We start from the raw sequence: 25,965 nt of genomic DNA on the forward strand, positions 1-25,965 counted from the left end.
CTTCTACACACTGAAGAAGCTTCCTCCAAGTTTTTGAGTTTTATAGACAACGCATCCTTTTACTTCTGAGCTGTCATTTTTTCTCCTTTGTTAGCTTATAGTTTGCAACAAGCAAAGCGGGCCAATGTAGACAATAAGAAAACTCAAGAAGCAGGGATTGGCCATCTCCAATCATCACTGATAAATTTCCTTAAAATCAAAATAACATTGTTGTTTCAAATAGATGAGAAATGAGGCAAAATATTTCTTGAACAAGTCTGACACTATGCTGTCAGGATCTAAGTGTGCTATATGAACCTTAACATTTGTTTTCATTTGATCTTTGAAAAAAGTCTTTAATCAGTTCTAACGACAGAAGTCTTCTTCTGCAGTGATAATTCACAATGAAAGACATTTAAGCTGACATTCCTCTAATGGGTTTTTAAGATTCCAGCTCCAAGGGACTGTGAGAAATTATTTTCTTATAAAAAAGGTTGTGAATATTATCAACATTTATCTAAGCCCATAAGTCATAAATCCCACCAGGCATTAAATTTTCAAGGGAGCTTTTAAAACATATATACCCTGTCTCCCACTCCAGAACTGCTAGGGGTGAGGTCGGGGGAATCTGTATTTCACACGGTCCCCAAGTGATTGTAACCAGCAGATGACCTCATGGGCAGAGATTTCCTACATACAGGGCTCTCATCTCTGTGTCTTGTCAGTCAGCATTTGTAAGTACAAAGGAACCTTTCCCTTCCCAACTACAAAATCTTACCTTTCTGTTTCCCCTCCTAGAAAACCGGATCAGAACAATGCTTCTCAAAATGTAGTTCCCAAACAAGCCGCAAACAGCATCACCTACGATCTTACCAGAATACAAATTCTCCAGCCCCACCCCAGACCTACTAAGTTACAAATTATGGGCATGGAGCAAATGCACTCATGTGTTTTAACAAGTCCTCCCAGTGATTCTGACACCTGCTCAAGTTTGAGAACCACTGGATTCGAAAATTTCACAATTTCAAGAAAGAAGTAATGAAGAAAGACACAACTCCATGTAAGGTAGAACCAAGTTTATTAATGACAGCCTTTATTACAATCACTCTCAAGTGTAAAAAATAAAGGGTGATTAATTAATATTTAAAACTCACTCGGACTTGCTGTTTGGCCTTTCAGTGAATGTGCCAAAGGGCAGGGATCTTGCCTGATTCTGAATCAACTGGCCAGATGGAGTTCACTGGAGAATGAGGCAATCAACAAAAAAAGACAAACGATGCCAACTGGAGAGCTTGTGTCTTCTCCATGTTGGAAGGACATTACAAAATGGCAACTGTGGTGGGGGCAGAGATGAAGTCAGACAGCCTTACAGTCGGAGTAAGACGTGAACACCTCTACCTATACAGAGACAAAAACACACACATGCAGAGCCATACACACACCCAAACTGTGAACACAGTTTTGAAAAGAATTTCCTTTCTGTCCTTTCTCTGAGCAGACTGACACATTCATCAGCCACCACCACGCACCATGGGGCTGAAATGGAAAACCTCGCTTAATTTCCACAAAGTATGCTAGCTGGCTGCCCAGTTATGTGCTGGCAATTCTGTCCGCACCGAAAAATGTGCCTGTGGTTTTCCCAGCGTTCCACAGACTGATATCTGCTCCCCAGGAGGGCAACATCCGGTGGACACCAGCTGGGTTAAAATCTAGAGGGCAAAACTCGTTCCTCCCACCTAAAGTGGGGGCAGGAGCGGCAGCACCAGGAAGTGGTTTTCCACTTTGTGTTACACAGTACTTGCCCCAGTTCAACGCATTCCCCTCCAAAGTATTTGTGCTTTGATACCATCCTGATGGTTAGTCTGCAATAAGAGAACTGAAGGAGCTATGGCCATGCACTATTTTCTTTTTTTAATAAAAGCAAACTAAAGAGGAAGAAAAAGAAATCATTAGGAGCTTTTGACTGGGTCCATGTTGTTTCAAAATTGGGTTTAATTCCATTCAAAGAGAAAGAAGGGGAGGGTGCAGAAGAGGCCACTCAGATCGACTCTGGAAGAGATCACTGAGACCAAGGAAGCATTTGGATGGTACAGCTGGGCTCTTCCCAGCCAGGCTGGGAGGACATGCCACAACCTCCCAAGGCTGTGAACCTAGGAAATAAGTGTTGACCAAATTACATATTTCAATGTTTGTAGAAAAGCCGGCAGGAAAGGGAGATGATAGATTCAGATTCACAGGTCATGCAGGTTAAGATTTTATCAAAAATTAATGCTTGAGCTGAGTAAGAAAACACTAAAATTTAAGTGGAACCATATCATAGCTTTCACCTTTGGAAGACGAAAAACAACAAACATACAAAACAAAATGACCCAGAGTATTCCAGAGTTTCCAAAAATTCAACTGCTAATTTTGGCAGGGTGAGAAGAAGCGGGTATTTAACTGATACTTCCTTCATTAACCTCATTTTCTCCTTGAATTTCACTGATAAAGCTCAGGCCTACTTAGAAAAAAGAGCAGTCCTGCTAGAATACAGCCTCATGAGGTCTTCCGATGCCCTTGCTCGGTGCACATGAAATATACAACTTCTGTTATAAGGAGACTTTCCAGGATAGACCAAGTGCGCTCGCCCGAGTGACTTGAATACCATCACAAAATCTGAACCCAAGACGAATTGTTTTCTTCTTCAGATCAGAGTGGCACGTGTTTCCTAAAACGTACATGGAGGGATGCCGACAAACCACTGCCCTCCCAGGTGAGGGGCTGGGTCTTTGAGGAGATGCACTCCTTCAGACCATGGAACAGAAGGTGGTCCGTCCAAGGTGTGGCGAAGAGCAAAGCTGCCTTCCCAGCCCTCCAGTTACGGAAGATGAGGACAAGACTGCATTTTCTGCACATTCAAGTACATCTGGGTCCCCCACCCTCCCTTTTTTTCTTTTTTGGTAAGCATCCAACTGTCCATAAATTCATGGCTACAGTAGAGATTCACGGCGCAACGACTTTCATACTGGTTATTTTTGTTTTTTAATTCTGTCAGTGAGCAGCATTTCCCAGTTTTACCCCACGAATGGCAGCTCCATTAGGCGAGACTGCGGGCTGCATCTGTGATTAGGTCCGTGCAGCTTGAAGATGAGTTCGGCACGTGGGAGGGTCCCAAAAGCTGGGTCTGTCCAGTGTCTTGCAGCAGCGGCTGCAGGGGCTCTACCAGCTCGCCCTGACAGCTTCGATATCGCTAACCAAATTCTGGGCCAGGCATATCCCAAAAATCTGAGAAAGGAAGAAAATGTGAGTCAAACAGTGACACTTGTAACTTTTACTCCTGGCCACTGTGTCCCATTTTTAAAAAATTGTTGATTTTTGAAATTTAAGATGTAATTCATATGTGGTAAAGAGCATCCTTGCAATGTGTATAATTCAGTGGCTCTTACTACATTCACAAAGCTATGCAACTATCACCACTAGCTAATCACAGAACATTTCATGACCCCAAAAAGAAACCCAGTACCGGTGAGCAGTCATTCCCATCCCACCATCCCTACAGACCTGGCAACCACTATTCCACTTCCCATTCCCATCCCACCATCCCTACAGACCTGGCAACCACTATTCCACTTCCCATTCCCATCCCACCATCCCTACAGACCTGGCAACCACTATTCCACTTCCTGCCTCCATGGATTTGCCTCTTCGGGACATTTCATATCAAGGGAATCATATCATATGGGGCTTTTGTGACTGTCTTTTTCATGTAGCAAAATATTTTCAAGGTTCATACACATGTACTATTAATTTATTCCTTTGGATGGCTGAATGATATTCCACGACATGGATATGCCACATTTTGTTTACTCCTCAGTTGATGGGTATTTGCATTGCTCTCACATTTTGGCAATTATGAATAATTCTGCTATGAACACGAGCATACGAGTTTTTGGGAAAATATGTTCTCAAATCTTTTGGGTACACTCCTAGGAGTAGAATTGCTGACTCATATGGTATCTCTATATTTAACTTTTGAGAAACTGCTAAATTGTTTCCCAAAGAGGTTGCAACATTTTCATTTCCATCAGCAACATATGAGGGTTTCCTTTTCTCCACATCCTTGCCAATACTTTGTTATTGTCCGTCTTTTTCATTCTAACCACTTCAAAGAGTATGAAGTATGTGGCTTTGAATTGCATTTCCTTAATGACTACTGACATGGGCATCTTTTCATGTGCTTATTAGCCATTTAAATCTTTTTTTTTTTTTTTTAGATGGAGTCTCCCTCTGTCCCCCAGGCTGCTGGAGTGCAGTGGCACGATCTCAGCTCACAGCAAGCTCTGCCTCCCGGGTTCACGCAATTCTCCTGCCTCAGCCTCCGGAGTAGCTGGGACTACAGGTGCCCGCCACCACGCCCAGCTAATTTTTTTTGCATTTTTAGTAGAGACAGGGTTTCACCATGTTAGCCAGGATGGTCTCGAACTCCTGACCTCATGATCCGCTCGCCTCAGCCTCCCAAAGTGCTGGGATTACAGGCGTGAGCCACTGTGCCCGGCCTTTTTTATTGTTGAGTTTGAAAAGTTATTTATATTTTATAGACACTAGGAGTTATCTTTTCACGTTCTCGATGGTATCATTTTCAGCAGAGTTTTTAATTTTGAAGTTCCATTTATTTACATTTGTGTCGCTGCTTATGCTTTTGATGTCATATCTAAGAAGACACTGCTTAATCCAAAGTCACAAATATTTATGCCTACGTTTTCCTCTGGAGTTCTATAGTGTTAGCTCTTATATTTAGGTCTTTGCTTTGAGTTAATTTTTACATATGGCGTGAGTTAGGAGTCTAAATTCATAATTTTGCATATCCAGTTTTCCCAGTACCATTTGTTGAAATGACTGCTCCTTCCCTATTGAATGGTTTTGGTTCCCTTGTCAAAAATCAACTGACCATACATGTATGAGCTTATTTCTTCTTCTTTTTTATTTTTTATTTTTGAGACAGGATCTTGCTCTGTCACCCAGGCTAAGGTGCAATGGTGTAATCTCAGCTCACGGCAACCTCCCAGGCTCAAGTGGTCCTCCCTTCTCAGCCCCCCAAGTAGCTGGGACCACAGGCATGTGCCACCACATTGGGCTCGTTTTTTTATTTTTACTTTTTGTAGAGACAAGGTCTTGCTATGTTGCTCAGGCTGGTCTTGAACTCCTGGGCTCAAGTCATCCTCCTGCCTTGGTCTCTTGAAGTGCGGGATTACATCCATGAGATACCACACCTGGCCTGGTTTTATTTCTTGATTTTTGAATTTTATTCCACTTATCTATATGGCTAATCTTACTCAAGTACACACTATGTTGATTACTGTATAGCTTTGTACTAAGTTTTTAATTGAGTAGTGCGAATTCTCCAACTCTGTTTTACTTTTGCAAATTTGTTTTGGCTATTATGGGTCCCTTGCTTTTCCACAGGAATTTTAGGATCAGCTTGTCCATTTTTGCTAAAAAGTGGTTACAATTTTGATAGGGATTTACACTGAATCTGTAGATCAACTTGAGGAGTGTTGTTAACTTAATAATATGAAGTGTTGCAATTGTGAACACAGGATATCTTTATATTTACTTAGGTCTTCTTTAATTCGTTTCAACTATGTGCTCTTAGGAAAGGATCACACCAACAACATGAAGAGTCCAGCTCTTGAGACTGGCCAGGAGGAAAAGTTGGTGCTCCCTTCCTTCACTAGCACTTTGGCAAGGTGGTTCAGGGAGAGAAAGGGTTATGACATCTCTGTGAAACTCCCCAAAACCTTCACGTCACCACTGAGATCTACTTCTAATTATGCATGTTTGACTCAGTTGCCACAATGCAGTATTATTGAACCCATGTAAACGATGGAATGCCTGCAGGCAACTACTGATCTAATTAATGTCTCCATCTTAGAAAAAGACAAGCTTTCCTAAAATATTTCATGATAGTAGCATCTAAACTCAGAGCTTTAATAAAACACAAACCAGGCCGGGCACGGTGGCTCATGCCTGTAATCCCAGCACTTTGGGAGACCGAGGCGGGCAGATCACAAGGTCAGGAGATCGAGACCATCCTGGCTAACATGGTGAAACCCCATCTCTACTAAAAATACAAAAAATTAGCCGGGTGTGGTGGCAGGCGCCTGTAGTCCCAGCTACTCTGGAGGCTGAGGCAGGAGAATGGCGTGAACCCAGGGGTGGAGCTTGCAGTGAGCCGAGATCATGCCACTGTACTCCAGCCTGGGCAACAGAGTTAGACTCCGTCTCATTCATAAATAAATAAAAACACAATGCCCACCAAATCGTTTAGGTCTGTTCCTCAGCCCTCCAATGTGTCTTAAATACTATGACAACCAAGGTTTTTAAGCAAAGCTCCGATCCTGGCAAGGGCTCTCTCATGGCATTATTTCCCTGTGATATCCATAAAGGACCCTTATCTTACCTGCAGCAATGCAATGCCTATGAAAATACCAGCAACGATGGTTAAATTGTCCTGCAACCACTTCTCAAACTGGGGCACACAGCCTTTCGTGTAGATTACAATCTGCTGGTCAACTTCCTTCACAAGGGAAGAGAGCACACTGTCACAGATAGAGCACCAGGCACAGGCCAAAGCTCCTCCAACACCCTTTGTGCTAAGCAACAAGATGATATTCCACTTACTGGTTTTTGCCTGGCATCATAGCCACACTGAGTGTTGATGACATCTTCCTGGTGAAGAAAGGAAAGAGAAAAGTGAAATTTACTCATTAGACAGAAAGCCCACCTAGAAATGAGCAGAAGACTCCTGTTACGCATTAGTAATAAAATGTGCATCTGAGCACAAAAACTGCAGCACTGTGCTAAACACTTTATATACATGACCCCATGTCATTATTGCAACAATCTTCAGAAGTAGGTATTAAAATATGCCCTATTTTACAAATAAGGAAAACTAAGGCTTGGGGAATATCAGAAAAGACAGCAAGTCTATCACACAGGAGGCTCAAGTTTCAAAGTGGTGCCAACCTCAAGAAGATTTAGGGAACTGGAGACACAGATAAAAAACGTAACTTAAAGGGCACCGTAAATCTTCATGTATGCTCTTTTGATGGACTGCTACTTTTAATCTGTATACTTCTACGTTACCTAAATGGTTTTTCAATGAGCTTTTAATAATTAAAAAAACAAAACAATGCCCTGATTACATAATCACATGGACTTCACATCTCACAGGGTCTGATCAGAAACATGTTTCCACTTTTTCGGGTTAGTTCATTTTCCTCCTCTGCAGGGTGTGGGGCAGATTTTATTAGCTTAGAGCGCAAGGAATGAACTAGCTCTACCCAGAGGATCTGTAGGTGAAAAGGGAAGCATTAATGCCTCTGAGAACACAGAATTCTCCCAAGGGGATGTTCACATGGGACAGGGACTGGCGACAGGAAGCACGCTGTGCGGCACCCGCTGGCCAGTGCGAGGCCACCAGGATGAGCCCCTCAAGCTCTGAGCGGGCACTCTGCCTCCATGTGGCTCTCCTCAGAAGGGAGAGGAGGTTTGAGCTGGCGGGAAAGGGCAGCTGGCGGGGCAGCACAGTCCTTAGTGACTTTGTCTCCTCTTTCAGACCAAGAGAAACAGCCGAGGTGGTCCCGCGGCAGCAGCCTGCAGGGAAGTTCTGCTTTTCCACTCCAAGACCACAGCTCCTTTTAAGAGCTCCACAGCCTCCATCATAAGGAGGAGCAACCCCACTGAGCTCATCAGCACCCACTTGCCTCTGCTTCTGGGGGGTAAGGGCGAGCCTTGGGGAGTACATTTGGAGACCGCAGGGCCAGAGAACCGTTGAGGAGTCCCAGAAGGGCTCTGCAGTTAGGAGCACATACAGATGCACGGAGTAACCTCTCATGCTTGTCATTCTAACACTACATAGTTACTTTTTTTTTTTTTTTTAAAGAAATGTGGTCTCACTGTGTCACCAGGATGGAGTGCAGTGGCATGATCATGGCTCACTGCAGCCTCAAACTCCTGGGTTCAAGTGATCCTCTCGTTTCAGCCTCCAGAGTAGATGGGACCACGGGTGTGTGCCACTACACATGGCTAATTTTTAAATTTTTGTGTAGAGATGGGGTCTCACTATGCTGCTCAGGCTGGTCTTTAACTCCTGGGCTCAAGGGATCCTCCCACCTCAGCCTCCCAAAGGGCTGGGATTCCAGGTGTGAACTACTACGCCTGGCTTAAGAATTGCATTTTAAGTCATTCTATATACCAGGCACGATTTGACCCAAAATATAATTAAACCTGTGGCAAAAGTGAAAGATTTATAGATTTTATATTTTATTCTTTTTTATAATAAAATGCAAACTGCATGACTGTAGTCATGATGGCATTCAGGAGTCCGGGCATCTATGGTCTTCCCACACAGCAGTCCAGCCCTATCTTGTCTCGAACTCTCCTCCTACTTCTAATAGTTTCCCTAGAACTAAGCCAAAAAGAAAAGGGTTACTAACCCCAAACCAATGCAGAGAGTTCTCATATGAGCCTGCCCCTCTCATAAAGAAAGGCTAACAGATGATACAGGCAGGTTGCCTGGGTCTCATATTCCACTCCATTGCCTGCTAGCAGTGCAAGCTTGGGAAAGTCACTTACACCTCATGTGCCTTGATTTCTTCCCCCTGAAAAGGGAGGATATTGGTGGTATCTGCCAGTAGGAATGTGCCCAACTTAAATGAGCCAACGCACATAAAGGCTTAGAATAGAAACCAGTGCACACTGCTAAATTAATGCCAGCAATTATTACTCCTACTAGGAAGATTTGAGCACTATACCCCCTACAGGAGCTACAAATAGGAGTAACCAGGTAAGAAGAGGTTTCAACAAAAAAATCACTCTGCTCGTCCCATGCACACTCTCAGCATGATGTACAGAGTAGGCCAATAGTTCGCTGGCATTCACTTACTGCGGGATCTTTAGTGCAGCAGGAGAATGGAACGCCACATCGCTCTCGACTTGCATTGGAATCTGTGCAATTGAAGTAAATATTTAGGTTCCAATCATCAGCTCCAAAAGCCCCACAGCACTGCCACTAGAGCAAACAGGAAAGAATTAGAACATCCCACCTTGGAGGCAAGCAGGTGCCTACACTCACACCCGCCGAACGACACCCAGCTTCTGCCAGCTCGGACCTTTTTTTCTGTCCCAGACTTTATTTTTAAGCCAAATGGAACCTAAATGGCCCATATAAAAGCTTCCAAATTAATTAAGGCTGAAGGTTTGTAGGGATGTGTTGGCACATGATTTAGACAACTGATGAGACCCGTGGTGTTAGGTGGAAGAAGGGCAGAGCAGCTATACAGCAGGGCTGAGTTAGAACAAGATCTGCTTGGCTTGGGCACGTCATTCTAGAAGGAGAAACAAGAACATTCTAGAAGGGTAAATAAGACACGAACAACAGTGGTAGTGACTGAAGGAGGCAACTGGGGTTATGGGTGGGCTACCTATAGGCTTACTTTTTCAAAGTTTTGATCTCCACATTCTAATAATTTTTTAAAGATCTGTTTTGTTTTATGGAGGTATAACTGACATACAATAAATTGCACATTTTAAAGTATACAATTTGATAAATTTTGACATCTGTATACGTCACAAAACCATCACCACAATCAATGGATATATAGTTGATATATCCATTACCACCAAAAATTTTAGAGGTTAACTTTTCATCATATTTGTTTCTACTCTGAATTTTTTTAAAAACAAGAGAATGTGTCTCACATTTTCAACTTTAAAAAGTCAGTCTTCCAATTAAAATATCATAAAACAAGCAGTTAAATTCAGTGGTTCTTAAATGGGGCCTGAGTGGTAGGGTTCTACAAACTTGCAGGTCTTTATATACCTGCACTGAAAAGTCGGGTAGGCTGAGCTTGGACTTGGACAGTGGTGTCTGTGGCATTTATGTATAAGGCAGTACCAGAGGGCAAACAGAAGCCCAGTGAATGGCAGCCTACAGATGCCCCTTCCTCACTTCCCTGGGATGCACTTTCTCTACTTCTCCGAGTTAAATAAATATCAACCCTCAACCATTTGAAGACCTTCTGGGCCAATAGCTACTTCTAAACATTACATTCCATGATGCAAAGAGAAAGTCACATGAAACTGTAGTATTTCCATATAAAGCACACAGCGTTCCAAGACAACATGGTCCCTCCAGGGCTTGGGTTGTGCATTTCAAGGTGTGCCCACAAAGCTCCATCAATGTGCCATGCAATCCAGTCAGGAATAATGCCTGGAAAAGGATTATTAGGGAGCCCGCACCCATTAGGACCTAATAAAACAGTGAAGTCAGCTGAGGACATGAATCAGGGCTTAACTTCCCACTTAAGGTACAGCTTACTCCAGGACGAAATGTTGCTGCCACTGAACAAAACCACATAACCCAGCTCAGTCCTGAGTGCCTAAGGAAGGCGTTGGCCTCCCTCATGACGCATGTCGACATGGCTGCTGCCTCCCGTCATCACAGGCAGAAAACTGTCCAACCCCAAGAAGGCTACCATTCACTGGGCTTCCGCTTGCCCTCCGGTCCTGCCACATACATAAATGCCACAGACACCGCTGTCCAAGTCCAAGCTCAGCCTACCCGGCTTTTCAGGGCAGGTATATAAAGACCTGCAAGTTTGTAGAACCCTACCACCCTAAGCCGAATATAAACACATGTATGTCTCATGAGTGTCATAATATCCCTGTGAGTCAGATAGTAGCTAGTAGTATTTCCATTTTACTATTCGGGAAATAGGTCAAGGTCCTGTGAGCCCAGGGTCGCTTATCAGATTTTGGCACTAGACCTGTGTCTTTTGGTCCCTTGCATTCTGAGTGAAACAGGACATCTGCTGCTTTGCTGGCACTGAAGGAGCCATTTCACAGGCATGCTCAGGGACCAGAGGGAGTGGCTTGGACTCCAATGCTCAGGGACCAGAGGGAGTGGCTTGGACTCCAATGCTCAGGGACCAGAGGGAGTGGCCGGGATTCCACCGTGCACATTCTTCACTTGTTAGAAGCTACTAGGACTTAGGAGTTTCTAAGCTTTTGCTTTTAACTGCATGTGGGATAATATTTGGAAAGGCACATTTTAGGAACTCTGTGGCAGATTATTCTGTTGATAAGTAGATTATTATGAGCTGTGAAATATCAAGGATTACCAAAAAAGGGGGCAAGGGATAAGAAAGAATCCATATTTGATAACCAAATAAAACTTTAAACCTGGAGCAAAACAATGTTCCTCAAATGCAAATAGGAAAGGACAGCCGTGATTAGAACTTTTTGCTCAAGCGTTTTCTTCTTTGTTCCTCTAACTTAACAGAAGTTGACACAAGCGAAAATAGGACATTTCCATTTAGAATACAAATCTTGTAAGTCATAGAGCAAGTTGGAAAATAATAAACAAACAAACACCCATGCAGAATAGTCAGGTAGTTTCCAGCTGGCAGATGCAGAAACCAGGAGGGATATTCACTGGGGTCATCGTTCAGAGAACTTTCAACTGGAAAACAAACCACTTTAAACTTACATATTCCTGGGTGAAATCTATGAGGTTTTGCAAATCAATGTCATCCCGATATGCTCTGATGTTGTTGTTTATAAAGAAATACAGCTGGTCTTTGATCCAGTCTTTGAAAACAAATGCTAGTACTCCGGCAGTGAGCTCCAGGAAGAAAATAATTCCCAGGAACACAGAAAACTAAGATGAAAGACACACAGAGAACAGTTATAAGGCTATTTTGATCATATATAGCTAAATGGTTACTCTCTAAACAGGTTTGTAATTACATTGGATTGTTATACATCTCCAAAGCAGATAATCTTCAGTTTCTGCTGATTCATTAATAGAATATTACACTCTAAGAAAGGACTTTTAAAAATCATTTCATAATCACATTTTAGGGTCTCTAGTGGTCCATTTGGTAATTAACCAACAAAGCCCATAAGCAAACATGGATAAGAATTTCTCATTAGACCCACATTAAGGCCTAATGAATTTCTCATGATTAATGTACTGCCAGATGCTTGAACAATGACCTGCCATCATCTCTAGTAAGCTTCTGTAACTTGAAAGATAGATTATTCCAATATTTTAAGATCGCCTGTCATTTGTTACTGTGGCCTTGATTCTCTATGCAATATATTTCTTTTATGGATTCAGACACCATTTTAATTCTCTTTTGCACCTACTATACAGGGTAAAGTAACAGATGTGTTCATCTTAGATGAAGGGGTCAAAGAGGAAGTAGTGGGATGGGCAGTGACTGTGAAATGAAAGTTATTTCCCATCATAAAATCAAAATGAAACCCTCAGTTGAGGGCTTTCCTGGGAATGCTAGCTGGGCTTGCCTTCCTCTAGGAAGCATGGGCCCCAGCAACCTTTTAAGTGACATCAAAATGCAGCCAAAGGGAGACTCTGCTTAATGCAGACAACAAGAGGTCTGAAAGAAGGGCTCAAGACCATGAGGCAATGTGGTAACTGCCCGTAACTCTGGAGAAATTTCCCTTCCATCTAGAAGACTCAGAAGAGTCTCAGCTTAGTCATATCGACTTACTGCTCACGCCCACTGTTTTTTCCACCTCCTACCATCCTGTATTCTTAACCTTTTCAAAATTTGTTGTTAAAATAGATTATGAGAAATGAGCTGTGAAGGGTACACTGAACAGAGAAGGTACAATGAACAGAGGGTACACTGCGGGTAAACTTCTGGTGACAACAGCAGAGAGGGTGACATGGTGCCACAACTGCTGGGCAGAGGTCCTCAAGGCCACATGCAGAACAGTGAGCAGCTGAGGAGGCAGGGGGTGCTCAGGTGACCTGCGGCTCTACCTTCAGCAAGCAGACAAGGAGCTACCAGCCAAGAGAAAAACGTATTGGGGAGGGGTGCAAAGGAAACAACAGTTACTCATTAAAAGAACAAAAGACAAAAAACATTTATTCATTCAACAAACATCTACTGAATGACCCACAATGGGTCAGGCCCCGAGGGAGGTGGGCTTTCCAGAAGCAAGGATGAATAAGACCATACCCCTTGCCTTCAAAGATGTCCCAGTCTTACATGATTAGGAAGGCTCGGACAGGGAGTGGGTATCTGCAGACATTAGATGTCTGCAGATCTCACAGTGTTTGTCTAGGGTGCCGAGTACTGCTCTGTGAGGGTGGGCATGGGAGGAGGGGTGGAAGGTGGAAATAAGCGCTTGGCAAAGTTTTTGGACTCCCAGGTTTAGGCCCCAATTCTAGACCCTCCGGCTCAGCCCTTCAAGTTTCCCTAGAGTTCCTGGTTATATATCCTTCATGAACTCACCAGAAATGGAATTTAAACAGTTCTTAATTATCATCGGTGATGCCAATAATTTCAATTTAAACTTTCCCCAATCTAGAAAAATGACCAGAAAAAATATCACACCATTCTGCTCAATGCCTACCCTACAGTGTAAATAACTCCTTGCCCTGTATTAGGTACCACCTTAAGCATGTAAATATGAATTATGAATTATCACAGTACAGAAATGACAAAATTATAGCTAGCATGCATGAGCACACGCAGGAAACACCAAGTCAGGGAAAGATTTTAATTTGCTTTTTGTTCTCACCTCCATAAAGGTTAATTGCATTTTACAGTTCCCCTGGTAAATTTTCTCTTCAAGTTACATAATATACATACCGAAAGTTGGGTCCAAATTCAATTCATATAAAATATTTGGCAGATACCTACACGCCCCAGGCCCTGTTGAGCTAATTTCCTCTATTTCCAAAGGTGCAGAGACTGACTCACAGGCTTCATCCTAGAGCCTCGGTCAGCTAAGAAGGTCTATTTCCATTTTGCAGTATCTTAGTTCCTGGATTTTCCCTCAGCAGTTCTCCTAGGGGCATCAGATCTTTGGAGCTATTTGGAGTCCTGTGGACATTTACTTACTACTTATCTCATACCTCCTGTTCGAAGATTATTCCAGGCCAGTTTTTATTGTTTATACTAAATGGAGAGAGGCCTTTTAAGATATTTTCCAAGTCTCAAAAGCCAAGAAACAACACAATTCTCTTCATTTCCAACATGAGACTTTATAAATTAAGGTGTTGATTTAGAGAAATATGTAGTTTTCTGCCTATTCAGTCAACACTGGACATTTCAATTATAAGAAATGATAAACTATATTAAAGGGGTTACCACTATAAATGAAACTATATTAAAGTAAATCACAATTAACGGGACTGAGCAGGTGCAGTGGCTCATGCCTGTAATCCCAGCACTCCGGGAAGCTGAGCCAGGTGGATCACTTGAGGTCCAGAGTTCAAGACCAGCGTGGCCAACATGGTGAAATGCCATCCCTACTAAAAATAAAAAAATTATCCAGGGATGGTGGTAGGCTCCTGTAATCCCAGCTACTCGGGAGGTTGAGGCAGGAGAATCACTTGAATCCAGGAGGCAGAGGTTGCGGTGAGCCAAGATCATGCCACTGTACTCCAGCCTGGGCAGCAAGAGTGAAACTCCATCTCAAAAAAAAAAAAGGATCCCACATTTTGGGACGTGGAGGCTGAAACCAATAAAATACTGGCAACAGATGAGTATGACCAGGACCCAATGAGGCTACAGGAAAGGTGGCAAGGTAAGCTGGCAAGGTGAGCACTGAGATGCCTCATGCCAAGAAGACTGGCAGGTTGGCAGGTGGCGATCAGGGACAGAGCTCTCCTGGGGGCTCCCCAGGTTTCTGACTAGGTGAAGAATGAAGCATTTGGTTGTGTGTGTATGTGTATGTGTGAGAGAGAAAGAGAGAGCGAGAGAGACAGAGAGAGAAAGAGAGAGAGAGAGAGTGTGTGTGTGTGTATGTGTGTGTGTAGCAAAGGAGGTATCTGGCAGATAAGGCAGATAGAGTCTTAGGAAACTAGCTACAGCCACTGTGGTCCAGTGTATCCACAAGAGAGAACCAGCTGCTTGTGAACTTATCTGTAAGACCAGGTACCCCTCGGTTTTCCTTGTTAGAATGAGTCATGCTAATTTTCAGGTTAAATAGCCTCCAAAAGCTTCTCTGAGCCAGAGCTGCTCAGAAATGGGCTGCCCTGGGTGGGGCACAGCATGTACCCTCTTCTCAGGGATGTTTAAGAAAAGATGCTGGAGGATGATGTGTGCTGGGGAAGACAATCACACATTACATGACTATTGGACTACTTCTTGGATTTTTTTTTTTTTTTTTTTTTTAATGAAAATGTCCCTGGATGATGATGTGTCAATAAAAGTTGGGAATAATTCTGGTAACAGGAAATATTACACTGCAACCGTTCTCCAGAAATGTCTACCATCCTTCCTCAGCAAATGAAGGTGGGTGCTTTGGATCCTTTCTCTGTTCTTAGAAAGGGGAATGGATGCTTCATATAGAGGGCTATGATTCAGACGCCCACCAGACTGCCAAGCTCCATGCTGACAGGCACATTTGGCTACATTCAACAACCCTATTTAAGATACATAAATGGCACATGCCATTTTCTTCTCCTTTGAAAGGAGTCTCCAACACAAAGGCTTTCACTTTTCATTCTCTATTTTAACTTTAAATACCAATGAACCCCCTGGTGAAACCTCTCCTCTACAAACATTCACTCAAGACAGTGATCACACCAACCACACCACATCTAAAAATTACAAAGGAGAACTTTGTACCAGCTAACGACAAAGGAGCTTTACCTTTTAGTGTTTTGCCATATTTAGCAAAACCTACTGCTTAACAGATTTAATCTGGACAGGCCACAGTCACTGTGCTTTTGCCTGGTTTCTCCAAACCAACGACCTGCACAGTTCCCCACTTACTATGTGCATTAAAACGGTGGGGAGGAATCACTTAGAAGAAAAATATATATACCTACCTTAGTCCTGAAGATATCTTAGGGAATAGAATCTAAGTCTGTGATATATATGCACGAAATCTCCATGGATGGCACGGTGTGGTCGTGGGGGTGGTGGTGTACTTATTAAGGAGGCACGACTGGGAGTCAGGGCTAGAGAGCTCTCTCAAAAGAAAATAATGACCTGGGCCCTACTTTTGCCAGTGCCTTTGGTACAGCTCACTGTCTTGCCTGTAGATAGGGTGACCCCCTGATGGAAGGTGACGTTTTGGCTCTCAGTCTGAGAGCAGACAGTGGGATACTTACAAACTTGAGAAGGAAAGTGTTTTCCCGTAGCGCTCCAATGCACCCTGCAAATCCCAAAATGAACATCACTCCTCCCACCACAAGGAAGAGCCAAACTGGGTCAAAGCCGCCGAGATCGGTGATGGAAGAGATGTTGGACAGAACTCCCTGGGAGCAGAAAAGAACACACAACAAGGCACCAGGATGTGGGGTCAGTTTTCCAACATGTAAAGACTATCGCATTTGTCCTTTCCCCTCCCAAAGAAAACCTGCAGAGGGCATCTGATTATCAGGTATGTGATTAATACTCAAGAGAGGAAAGGAAGAGAGAAAGAGAAAGAGAAAGAAAAAGAGAGGGAAAGAAAGGGAGAGAAAGAGAGAGAAAGAAAGATAGAGAAAAGAGAGAAACAAAGAAAAGGAAGGAAAGGAGGAAGGCAGGAAGGGGTGGAGGGAGGGAAGGAGGGAGGGAAACTGCTTTCTTTCCAACGTCTAAATGTGTTCATACTTTCGGGAAAACTATATGTAGAAAAAAAGTTGCCAAGAAACAGTCCTCAGACCCTGTAAGGAGAAGATGTGGTGTTACCTTTGGTTTCAATGTCTGCAAATATAAGTGGTCTTCAGTAAAAACAAACAAGCAAAAAAAGACAGATGCATAAAAAACACACATACCCCATGACCCCCCAGAAAGCGGGAGGTCATCTTTAAGACCCAGGACACGCAAAAGTTAGACAAATGCCTACTGCAAAGCCCTTGGCATTTCTCTGGAAATAGGGTTGAGCTAGAAGCTGAAAACTAACACAGCAGCCAGTCCCGATTACAAACACCTACAAATTGTTTTTGTTTTTGTTTTTTTTCCAAGAAAAAAATTGTACCTCAGGATCTACTCTTGAGCTTCATGGGAGACCTTTATTAGCCTGAGATCCCAAAAGCCTTGTGTGGTTTGCTCTGGTGGCTGTTCTGAAGCTTGCTGTTGGGGTATTTCTTACCACCTTCCTTTGAGTTGAAATTTAAAAGATTTACAAATCAAAGTTTACTTCCTCACTTTCAACTCTTATTCTTCTGCCACAAGAACACCAAACAGACCCCGAGTAATTTCACTTTTCCACAAACAATGACATTTCTTTACTGAAATCCCCTCTTCCCTTATGTGTGATACCACACCAAATACCACCCAGAACCTATGTTACAAGATTATTTTGAAACTGTGGATGTGCATGGGCCTTAAACAGCCAATATCACCAATATTTTAATTTTATTAAAGTTGTTTGGTACTCTCAAATCAAAATATCTCCAGAGCATCATAGTATAGTTTGCTGTAAAGCCTTAATAATTTAAAAAATTGTTTTCAAAGCACTCCCAATAACCTGTAAGAACAGGAAGCAATCATCTGATTTTATACTTGAGGAAAATGCAACTCAGAGTAGTTTGGTGACTGGCTGAAGGTGACAGACGCCATTGCTTCTTTGAAACCAGTACACAATGTCTATTTCAGTACCAAGCAGGGGCCATACACTTGCTTCCCAGTACATCCCAGTCAGCACTAATCAACATCTGAACTTAGGAGTTTTAAGTTTTAATCCATTTAAAGGTTGCAGGTAGGAACATTTGGAGAAGCATATTTCATTTGTTCTATTTTTCTGCCTGTTTCTTCCTTTAGGGGGGTGTCAACTTACGAACAATAGGATATTAAGAACAGAATGCATATGGGGAATAAAGAACTCTTAAAATGTAAAACTTAAACCTAATTTTAAAAACTCTAAGGTTTAATGTCACAGACAAATGGCTGAAAGGCTATTAAAGCAGTTGGGATTGAGGGTGTATTCATTAACTTCTCAGGTGACATCAAAGAAGGCAACCACACCCTTCACGAGGCTGCATAGACCCAAGGTTTGATCCAGTTTTGTTTCTTGGGTTTCCAAGCAGCGAACTATGAATATTTACTCCAGGGGGAAAAGGCTGAAGGAAAACACAGAAATACCTATACACATGATGCTGAGAAAAAACTTGCCAGAGAAGTCAGACAAAACCCAACCAACAGGCTGGGTGGAGTGGCTCACACCTGTAATCCCAACACTTTGGGAGGCTGAAGTGGGAGGATCGCTTAAAGCCAAGAGTTTGAGACCAGCCTGGGCAGTAGAGTGAGACCCTTTCTCTATAAAAATAAACTTAAAATAAAAAATCCAAGCAACAGTGGTAAAGGCCCAGGATTGTTAGGATACCAGCCTCTCCCCCAAGAATGCCTTTAACCACAGATGTTAGTACCTGAAGTTTTCATGTTATGGACCTTCTCAGTCACGGGAAGAGAGAGAAGACTTTGGGGATACATGAAAACATTCTTAAAAGATTTTAAGTTTAATTATGGGAGAATAAGACACAGTTAACTTGGCACCAGAAAGAAGAGGTGGCAGTAGCAGAACTGACAGAAATGTCAGTTCCATCATAAAGAGGCATTTCTAATACTGAGAGATAGGACTAGCTGGATTTCCTAAGCCAACTAAGAATTCCTAAGCCAAGCTGGGAAAGGTGACCGCACCCACCTTTAAAAACGGGGCTTGTAACTCAGCTCACACCAACCAATCAGGTAGAAAAGAGCGCTCACTAAAATACAAATTAGGCTAAAGCAGGAGGTAAACAAATAGTGAAATCCTATATTGTCTGAGAGCACAGGGGGAGGGACTGTGATCCGGATATAAACTCAGGCATTTGAGCTGGGAGTGGGCAACCCCCTTTCAGTCCCCTCCCATTGTATGGGAGCTCTCTTTTCACTCTATTAAATCTTGCAACTGCACACTCTCTGGTCCGTGTTTGTTCTTGTTTGAACTGAGCTTTCGCTCGCCCTCCACCACTGCTGATTGCCGTCATTGTAGACGCCACAGCTGACTTCCACCCCTCCGGATCCGGCAGGGTGTCCACTGTGCTCCTGATCCAGCAAGGCGCCCACTGCCGCTCCCAATCGGGCTAGAGGATCGCCATTGTTCCTGCATGGGCTAAGCGCCCGGGGTTCATCCCAAGCAAGTTGAAGAGAGTTATAACACGCACCACATGGCCCAAGATTCCATTCCTTGGAATCCCTGAGGCCAAGAACCCCAGGTCAGAGAACAAGAGGCTTGCCACCATCTTGGAAGTGGCGGCCACCATCTTGGGAGCTCTAAGAACAAGGACCCCCTTAACAATATCACCAAGTCTGTTCAATGCACCAAAGAAGGCTGCCCTGAGAAATACGAGATTCCCCAACAGGGGAGCTGATGCTGTGAACCTTTGTCAACAGCGTTCTAGGAAAGATTCCCAAAGTGGATGGGAAATTAGGCCTTAATGACCTTTAAGATTCCTTTCAACTTTAAGAGTGTTCTATGATTTCATCCATTTTTAATGGGCTTTTTAGTTGCAGCTCACAAGGCTGAACAAAGATCAGATTGCTCCCAAACCCTCGCCCATGATCCATGGTTGTACACGAAGAGCTCCGCGGGTAAGACAATGATCTGCGCAACTCAGCAAAGCAAGCAGCAAGCTAGCAAACATACCTATGCCCGAAATATCAAAATAATCCCTGCCCCAAAGACAAAGAAGTATGATCCCAACTGTCAGGAGATTCCTAGATCATTTGCACTCTCTGAGTTTAATTTGGAGGATTAAAATTGCCTACTCAGACAAACTCATTTTAATACTTACTCTCCCTAGTCTGCAGAGGCAGTTTTAATTGAGAGGCCTTCAGCTGTTTCCACGGAAACAACAATCATTTGGGGACTGAGCTGGACTGCAGGTTCGACTTATTTAATCCTAAATTCTGGCAAACATAGAGCTGCAAACAGATACTACAGAGTGGGAAGGGGAACTAATCTCCCACAAAGCATAGGAAAGACTACCAAGAACTGTATTTTTAATGAATCCAGAATAGACCCATGTAGTTATCAGTTGAAAACTAACTCAAATCTTTTTTTTTCCTGGGTGGAAAGAATATATCCTTTATCTATCTATTTAAATTATTTTAAATTTTTAAAAAACTGAAATGGACATAAAATTGTATCTATTGGCTGGGCGTGGTGGCTCATGCCTGTAATCCCAGCACTTTGGGAGGCCAAGGTGGGCGGATCACGAGGTCAGGAGATCGAGACCATCCTGGCTAACACGGTGAAACCCGGTCTCTGTTGACAATGCAAAAAATTAGCGGGACGTGGTGGTGGGCGCCTGTAGTCCCAGCTACTCGGGAGGCTGAGGCAGGAGAATGGCGTGAACCTGGAAGCAGAGCTTGCAGTGAGCCGAGATCCTACCACTGCTCTCCAGCCTGGGCGACAGAGGGAGACTCCATCTCAAAAGAAAAAAAAGAAAATTGTGTGTATTGTACATGTCCATGTTTTGAGGTGCGTGTATATATAAATAGTGGAATGACTAAATCTGGCTAGTTAGCACATGCATTATCTCACATAGTTACCATTTTTGTGGTGAGAACACTTGACATCCACTCAGCATTTTTCAAGAATATATCATTAACCGTCATCACTACCTCAAATCTTGAAACACAAGAAGTGAATGTGGAAGTCAATGCCCAACAGCCAGTATTTTTTCCCCTTGGGATTAGGCTTACTTACCTAGCAGGAGAGAAAAAACAGACTTATTCTTTCATCTGTGCACAATTTCCCAACATTCCCTGAAGAGCAGCAGTTTTATTGCTTTTGACTACATGGAGGGATTGGGAGGCCAAGGTGGGCGGATCATCAGGTCAAGAGATGGAGACCATCCTGGCCAACACAGTGAAACCCCGTCTCAACTAAAAATACAAAAATGATCTGGGCATGGTGGTGCGCGCCTGTAATCCCAGCTACTCGGGAGGCTGAGGCAGGATAATCGCTTGAACCCAGGAGGCAGAGGTCACAGTGAGCTGAGACTGAGCCACTGCACTCCAGCCTAGCGACAGAGCAAGACTCTGTCAAACAAAACAAAACAAAACAAAAAACAAAAAAGCTGAACATAATCCTGACAACAGTGATTTGGATTACAAAAATGATGGGGAGTTGACTGTTCAGTCTTCTGTTGTCCTAAAGATGGGGTCTCTCTCTGGACTTTTTCATTTCATTAAGCTCAATTTGACAGATGAGTAAGAAGTGCTAGTATATGCCCGCTGAAGAGTAATTATAATTAAACCTTGTTGTTGACAAGAAGCTGTAAGAAAAAAAAATCTAAGATTACAATTAAGTCTGCCAAGTAATTTAAAACAGGCACTCAGATTCATGGTAAATCCTTAGGAATGTGCAAGAACACCACCAGCAGACACCTAGTCTTCTGGGAACCTGAGGCCCCCCGCTTCTTCTTCTGGGAACAGCACCACCTCCTCCTTGTAAGGATGCCTTTGCCCCTCCTTTCACTCCATGGCCCCTCAGAGCTGCCAGGATCTCATACGATCCCACTGGCCTGGTGAGGCCTGAGAAGCCTGGATTCCCTTCCTGAAGTGCCAGGATTTAGAACAGGCACCTTTCTCTAGTGGTTGAGACTCTAAAATGCCAAACTCCAGAGCCTTGTGAAGCATGTCATATTTCTTACCACGTGAAGAAAGTCAGATTGCAGTGAGAAGTAGAAAACCAGTGCTCAGGAAGAAACAAAGAACAAGAGTAGGGAGGGAAAATCCAGATGGCATTATAAATTCCCAGACCAGTGGTTCCTGAGGCCTGCCCTAGAGCTCTGTGTGTCACTCCAGGAGCCTTAGATACACTCCCTTGATGGCTTACACCCCTTCTCTTTGGGTCTTCATTTGCATCTGAGAAGTCCTGCACAACACAAAAGCTTTGAATAAACTATGCTTCAGTCCTCCATGCATGTAAACACACACACACAGGCATGTAAACATGTACACACAGACATGCACATAGACACACAGAAACACACACACGTGGCCAAAGCTGGGAAAAAATGTGGGTATAGGGAGCAAAGGGATACACCGGGTTTTAAACGGTCATTTTCCCCAGCTGGCTGATATTTCAAGTCAACGTAGTAATTAAGCCAGTGTAAACAGTCTTCATTCATGTTAACTCACTATGAATTCAGCGTCATCAATGAAATGAGCAGTTCTGGGGAACCTGTGTGGAACTTTTAGGTGCTTTGTCTATGTTACTGACAAATAATGCATAACATGGTTTAACCTCCAATTCTGCATGTAAACTTGAATGTTCAGCCCTTGAGTTTAAATACCAACTTTTAAAATCTCAAACACGGAAAAAAATCAATACATTGGGAGGCTGAGGTAGGGGGATTGCCTGACGCCAGAAGTTCGAGACCAGCGTGGGCAATAAAACAAGACCCCATCTCTAGAAAAAATTTAAAAATAAGTCAGGTGCACTGGTGTGTGCCTGTAGTCCTAACTACTCGGGAGGCTGAGGCAGAAAGATCACTTAGGCCCAGGAGTTGGAGGCTGCAGTGAGCTATGATCACGTCACTGTACTCCAGCCTGGGCAACAGAGTGCAATCGCATCTCAAAAAGTAATAAAACATAAATAAGCAAATAAATACAAAATGTTATCCGACTACTCTCTTCTGTACCTGTTTATGCCACAAGGGCACACACAGAGCTTGGCATCTATATTCCATAGGAAGTTCTCATCCTTCTCCTACCTGAATCCTAAAAGCAGAGCAAGCCCTGGGGGCTAAAGATGTCAAGGGTACTAGACTTTGCACATAACGTCAGAAAATAGCCCATGAAGCTGAATCTAACTGGAACAAGGATAAATGAGCAAGAAGCAGAGTAATGGGCCACACAGTTATTTCCATCTGTTTTATTTGACATACGAAAGTGAGATTCTGAACAGTAGTAGCAGAAAGAGAAAGATTCAGAAAGAGAGAGAGAGAGCCAGAGACCAAGACTGCAGGTGATGAGAAAAATATATTCAAGATGATCGATTCAGAATGCTGTGTGGGAAGAATTCCTATACATATATCTTATTAATACATTAAGATTTTGTTAGTAAGAACTGATATAAATGAATGTATTCATAAGAATTCTTTATATGCAGACTATATGCTATGTCAATATTCTTCTTAGGATCCTTAATCTTCTCTTCTCCTGCCTCTAAAGTCTACAGCTGTTGTTGCAGCAGGCAGCAGAGGCAAAAAACAAATTGACCATAACATAAAATGCTGCTATAAAGACAATATGAATAGCAGTCAATTTAAAAAGTTGAAAGAAAAAATATATTCAACAAATTGTCCATTCTGCAAATTAGCTTTTGGACAACTAGCTCTGGCTTATCCATTTGAAGCCTTTAAGAGATGATTCTGCAGTAGGAGATTTCCATTATCCACTAGGAACCAGACAGCATCTCTCCTAACTTAGCAAAAAGACCAGTATATGTCTAAGAAGAAATAAGACACATTAGTGGTCCATGTCTGAGGCAATAGCATTATAACAGAAGTTTAGAGAGCCAACAAGCAACAGTGTATCCATTTGCACCCATCATGGTACAAGGGAGACTGTGATATTCCAGCTACTTAAGACTAGCCTGCTCTAGAGTGGCGCAGAGAGAGCATTCCAGAGTCAACCTCCTACTGAACTGTACTTAAGCCAGTGTGGCTCACCTCCAGTATCCCCTGGGATCCAAGTAAATCCAAAACTCAGTGGGGTAGCCTGGACGATGAGGAAGACCGACAAACAGACAGACACTATAATACAGACTAGCTTGTCTTGAAACCCAATCCTAGGCTCCATTGAGGCTTAGGCAGATGAAGTAACCTGCCTAAGATCACACTTACTACCCGTGTCATCTTAGGCAGATTACCTCATCTGCCTAAGCCTCAATTTCTATATCTGTGAAAACAGTACTCTACGTTCTAAGGTTATAATGAAGATGATAGAGACAATCCAAGTAAATCCAAACACGATGTGAAGTGCTTCGAACATAGTAAGAATTCAATAAAAGTGTATTGCCATCATCAGTTATCACTATTATATTAATAATATAATTATTAGAACAAGAGGAAGACACCAGACACTGTAGAAGCACCCAGGAGGAGTGTCTAACCCAACTGCTCTGGAGAAGAAACTGTTTTGCTTTGGGTCCTTGCCCTGCCTGACCCCCTCTAAGGAAAGCCATGGCCACACCTGATGATCATGCCTAACAGAGGTGACCATCACTGACTTGTTAATAAGATCTTTTTGGGGGGAGAATTGGAAATAATCTAAGACATGGAGAGAAAAGGCAGAAGGGGGAGGCCATGAAGAAGCTGAAGCCAGGAGTAGGCAGAAGTCATGAGTGGTGGAAGCTTAGGGTACTGAGAAGTGGTGCAGCAGAGAAGAGAGCAGGGAGGAGTCAGTGACTGCAGTAAGACAGCAGTGGTGTTGCCAATTAGCAGTTGTGTTGCCCCGATGGTGGCACATGGAACCAGGAGAAAGGACACCTCTGTTGCTGAGGTGCTGACTGGCACACTGGTTGTCAGTCACCACTCCGGAGTGACCTTCCAGTGGCTAAACTATGTTCTATCCCCTTTAGATCTGGCTGTTCAGTGGTTTGATGAACATAGTATGTCTCAGTAAAAATGTGAAAAACCAGACAACTGGCCAGGCGCAGTGGCTCATGTCTGTAATCCCAGCACTTTGGGAGGCCGAGGCAGGCGGATCACGAGGTCAGGAGATTGAGACCATCCTGGCTAACATGGTTAAACCCCGTCTCTACTAAAAATACAAAAAATTAGCCAGGCGTGGTGGCGGGTGCCTGTAGTCCCAGCTACTCGGGAAGCTGAGGCAGGAGAATGGCGTGAACCCAGGAGGCAGAGCTTGCAGTGAGCCAAGACCATGCCGCTGTACTCCAGCCTGGGTGACAGAGATAGACTTTGTCTCAAAAAAAAAAAAAAAAAAGACAAACCAGCCAAGCTTCCCTCTCCTCATTACTGCCTTATTCATTCAGCTGTCTCTGGAATTTAAGCAGCTTCTTCCCCATGCTTCTGCAATTAAAGGAATATGTTATGAGCAACTATTTCTTCTTGAAAGAGGTTTCTATGCACATGCAGAAATGAAAAGGCAAACAAAACTCCAGAAGGGTTCCACACCAATAAACTTCAGGAGTGTCTGTGGTTTTTTTTCATCACCAGCACAGAGGAGCCTCTGTGTGCCACCTGGCAAGCTTCTTCTCTCAACCCACACAGAAAAGAAATACAAAAATAGCATTAATAAACCCCAAGGTCTGGGACTCTTCTGCTTTTGCATATACAAGCACATTCCTTCCAACTGCTGGATAAGAAAGAGAGAGAGAGACAGGCCTATGAAATGTGCACCCAAAGCTAGGCCAGATGGACCCCTCTGAGATTTATGAGACTGGCTCTTGATTCACCCATCCCTCCATAAACCAGATCCTCCTGACAACAGCTTTCCTAGAGTAAGAGATAGAGAAGCATTTCCCTAGCGAGAAAGGGTAACAAGGAATGACATTTCAAAGGAAATACAGCTACTCAGAGAGGGGTGGTCCTGGAGAGTTGGAAATGTGGTTCTAAACAGTATACACAGGAAGACCAAATAGAGACCACAGGGCCACAGAGGAACCTGTCCCTATAAAAACTTGTCAAAGATGCTCCGCCGCTCTGTAAAACTCCAAACATCCGTCTATCTAAGGAACTGCTGCAGAGGCCAGAGCGACGACTAGGAATGAGAAGAAAGCTTGTCAGGCCCTGAACAGTCCAGGGAGATGTAAGGGAGCAAGAGCAGCTTAGTTCATGCCTGACAAAGAGATACGAGGATAAAAGACGACTAGCAGTTTCAAAGATGCATGGCTCCTTCCCATTTTTTCTTGTCAAAAAAGGTCATCAGTGAAACTCAAGTAATGCTTTTTTTGCAGATTAAAAAGTGGCCATGACCTGCCTTTGAGGAGAGGAGGAGGAGGAGGGGCGGTCAT

General features: G+C 43.3%; 1 protein-coding gene across 3 annotated transcripts in view; it reads right to left on the reverse strand.

Moving 5' to 3' along the window:
• Positions 1-1,040: 1,040 nt before the first annotated feature.
• TSPAN5 (tetraspanin 5) overlaps positions 1,041-25,965 on the reverse strand; it is a 181,065-nt gene continuing 156,140 nt past the window's right edge. The window contains exons 3-8 of one of the 3 annotated variants that reach the window (NM_001194290.2): positions 16,121-16,267; positions 11,510-11,680; positions 8,906-9,031; positions 6,640-6,687; positions 6,461-6,535; positions 1,041-2,068 (exon numbers count right to left, since the gene is read on the reverse strand). In NM_001194290.2, the coding sequence (NP_001181219.1) occupies positions 2,039-2,068; positions 6,461-6,535; positions 6,640-6,687; positions 8,906-9,031; positions 11,510-11,680; positions 16,121-16,267 (597 nt within the window). In that variant the 3' untranslated portion in view covers positions 1,041-2,038. Of the gene's footprint in view, positions 3,244-6,418; positions 6,536-6,639; positions 6,688-8,905; positions 9,032-11,509; positions 11,681-16,120; positions 16,268-25,965 lie in introns of all 3 variants that reach the window. The other 2 variants (XM_001104834.5, XM_015138828.3) reach the window with 2 other exon arrangements.

The sequence above is a fragment of the Macaca mulatta genome, chromosome 5 (assembly GCF_049350105.2).
Source record: "Macaca mulatta isolate MMU2019108-1 chromosome 5, T2T-MMU8v2.0, whole genome shotgun sequence".
In the NCBI taxonomy this organism is placed as follows: domain Eukaryota; kingdom Metazoa; phylum Chordata; class Mammalia; order Primates; family Cercopithecidae; genus Macaca; species Macaca mulatta.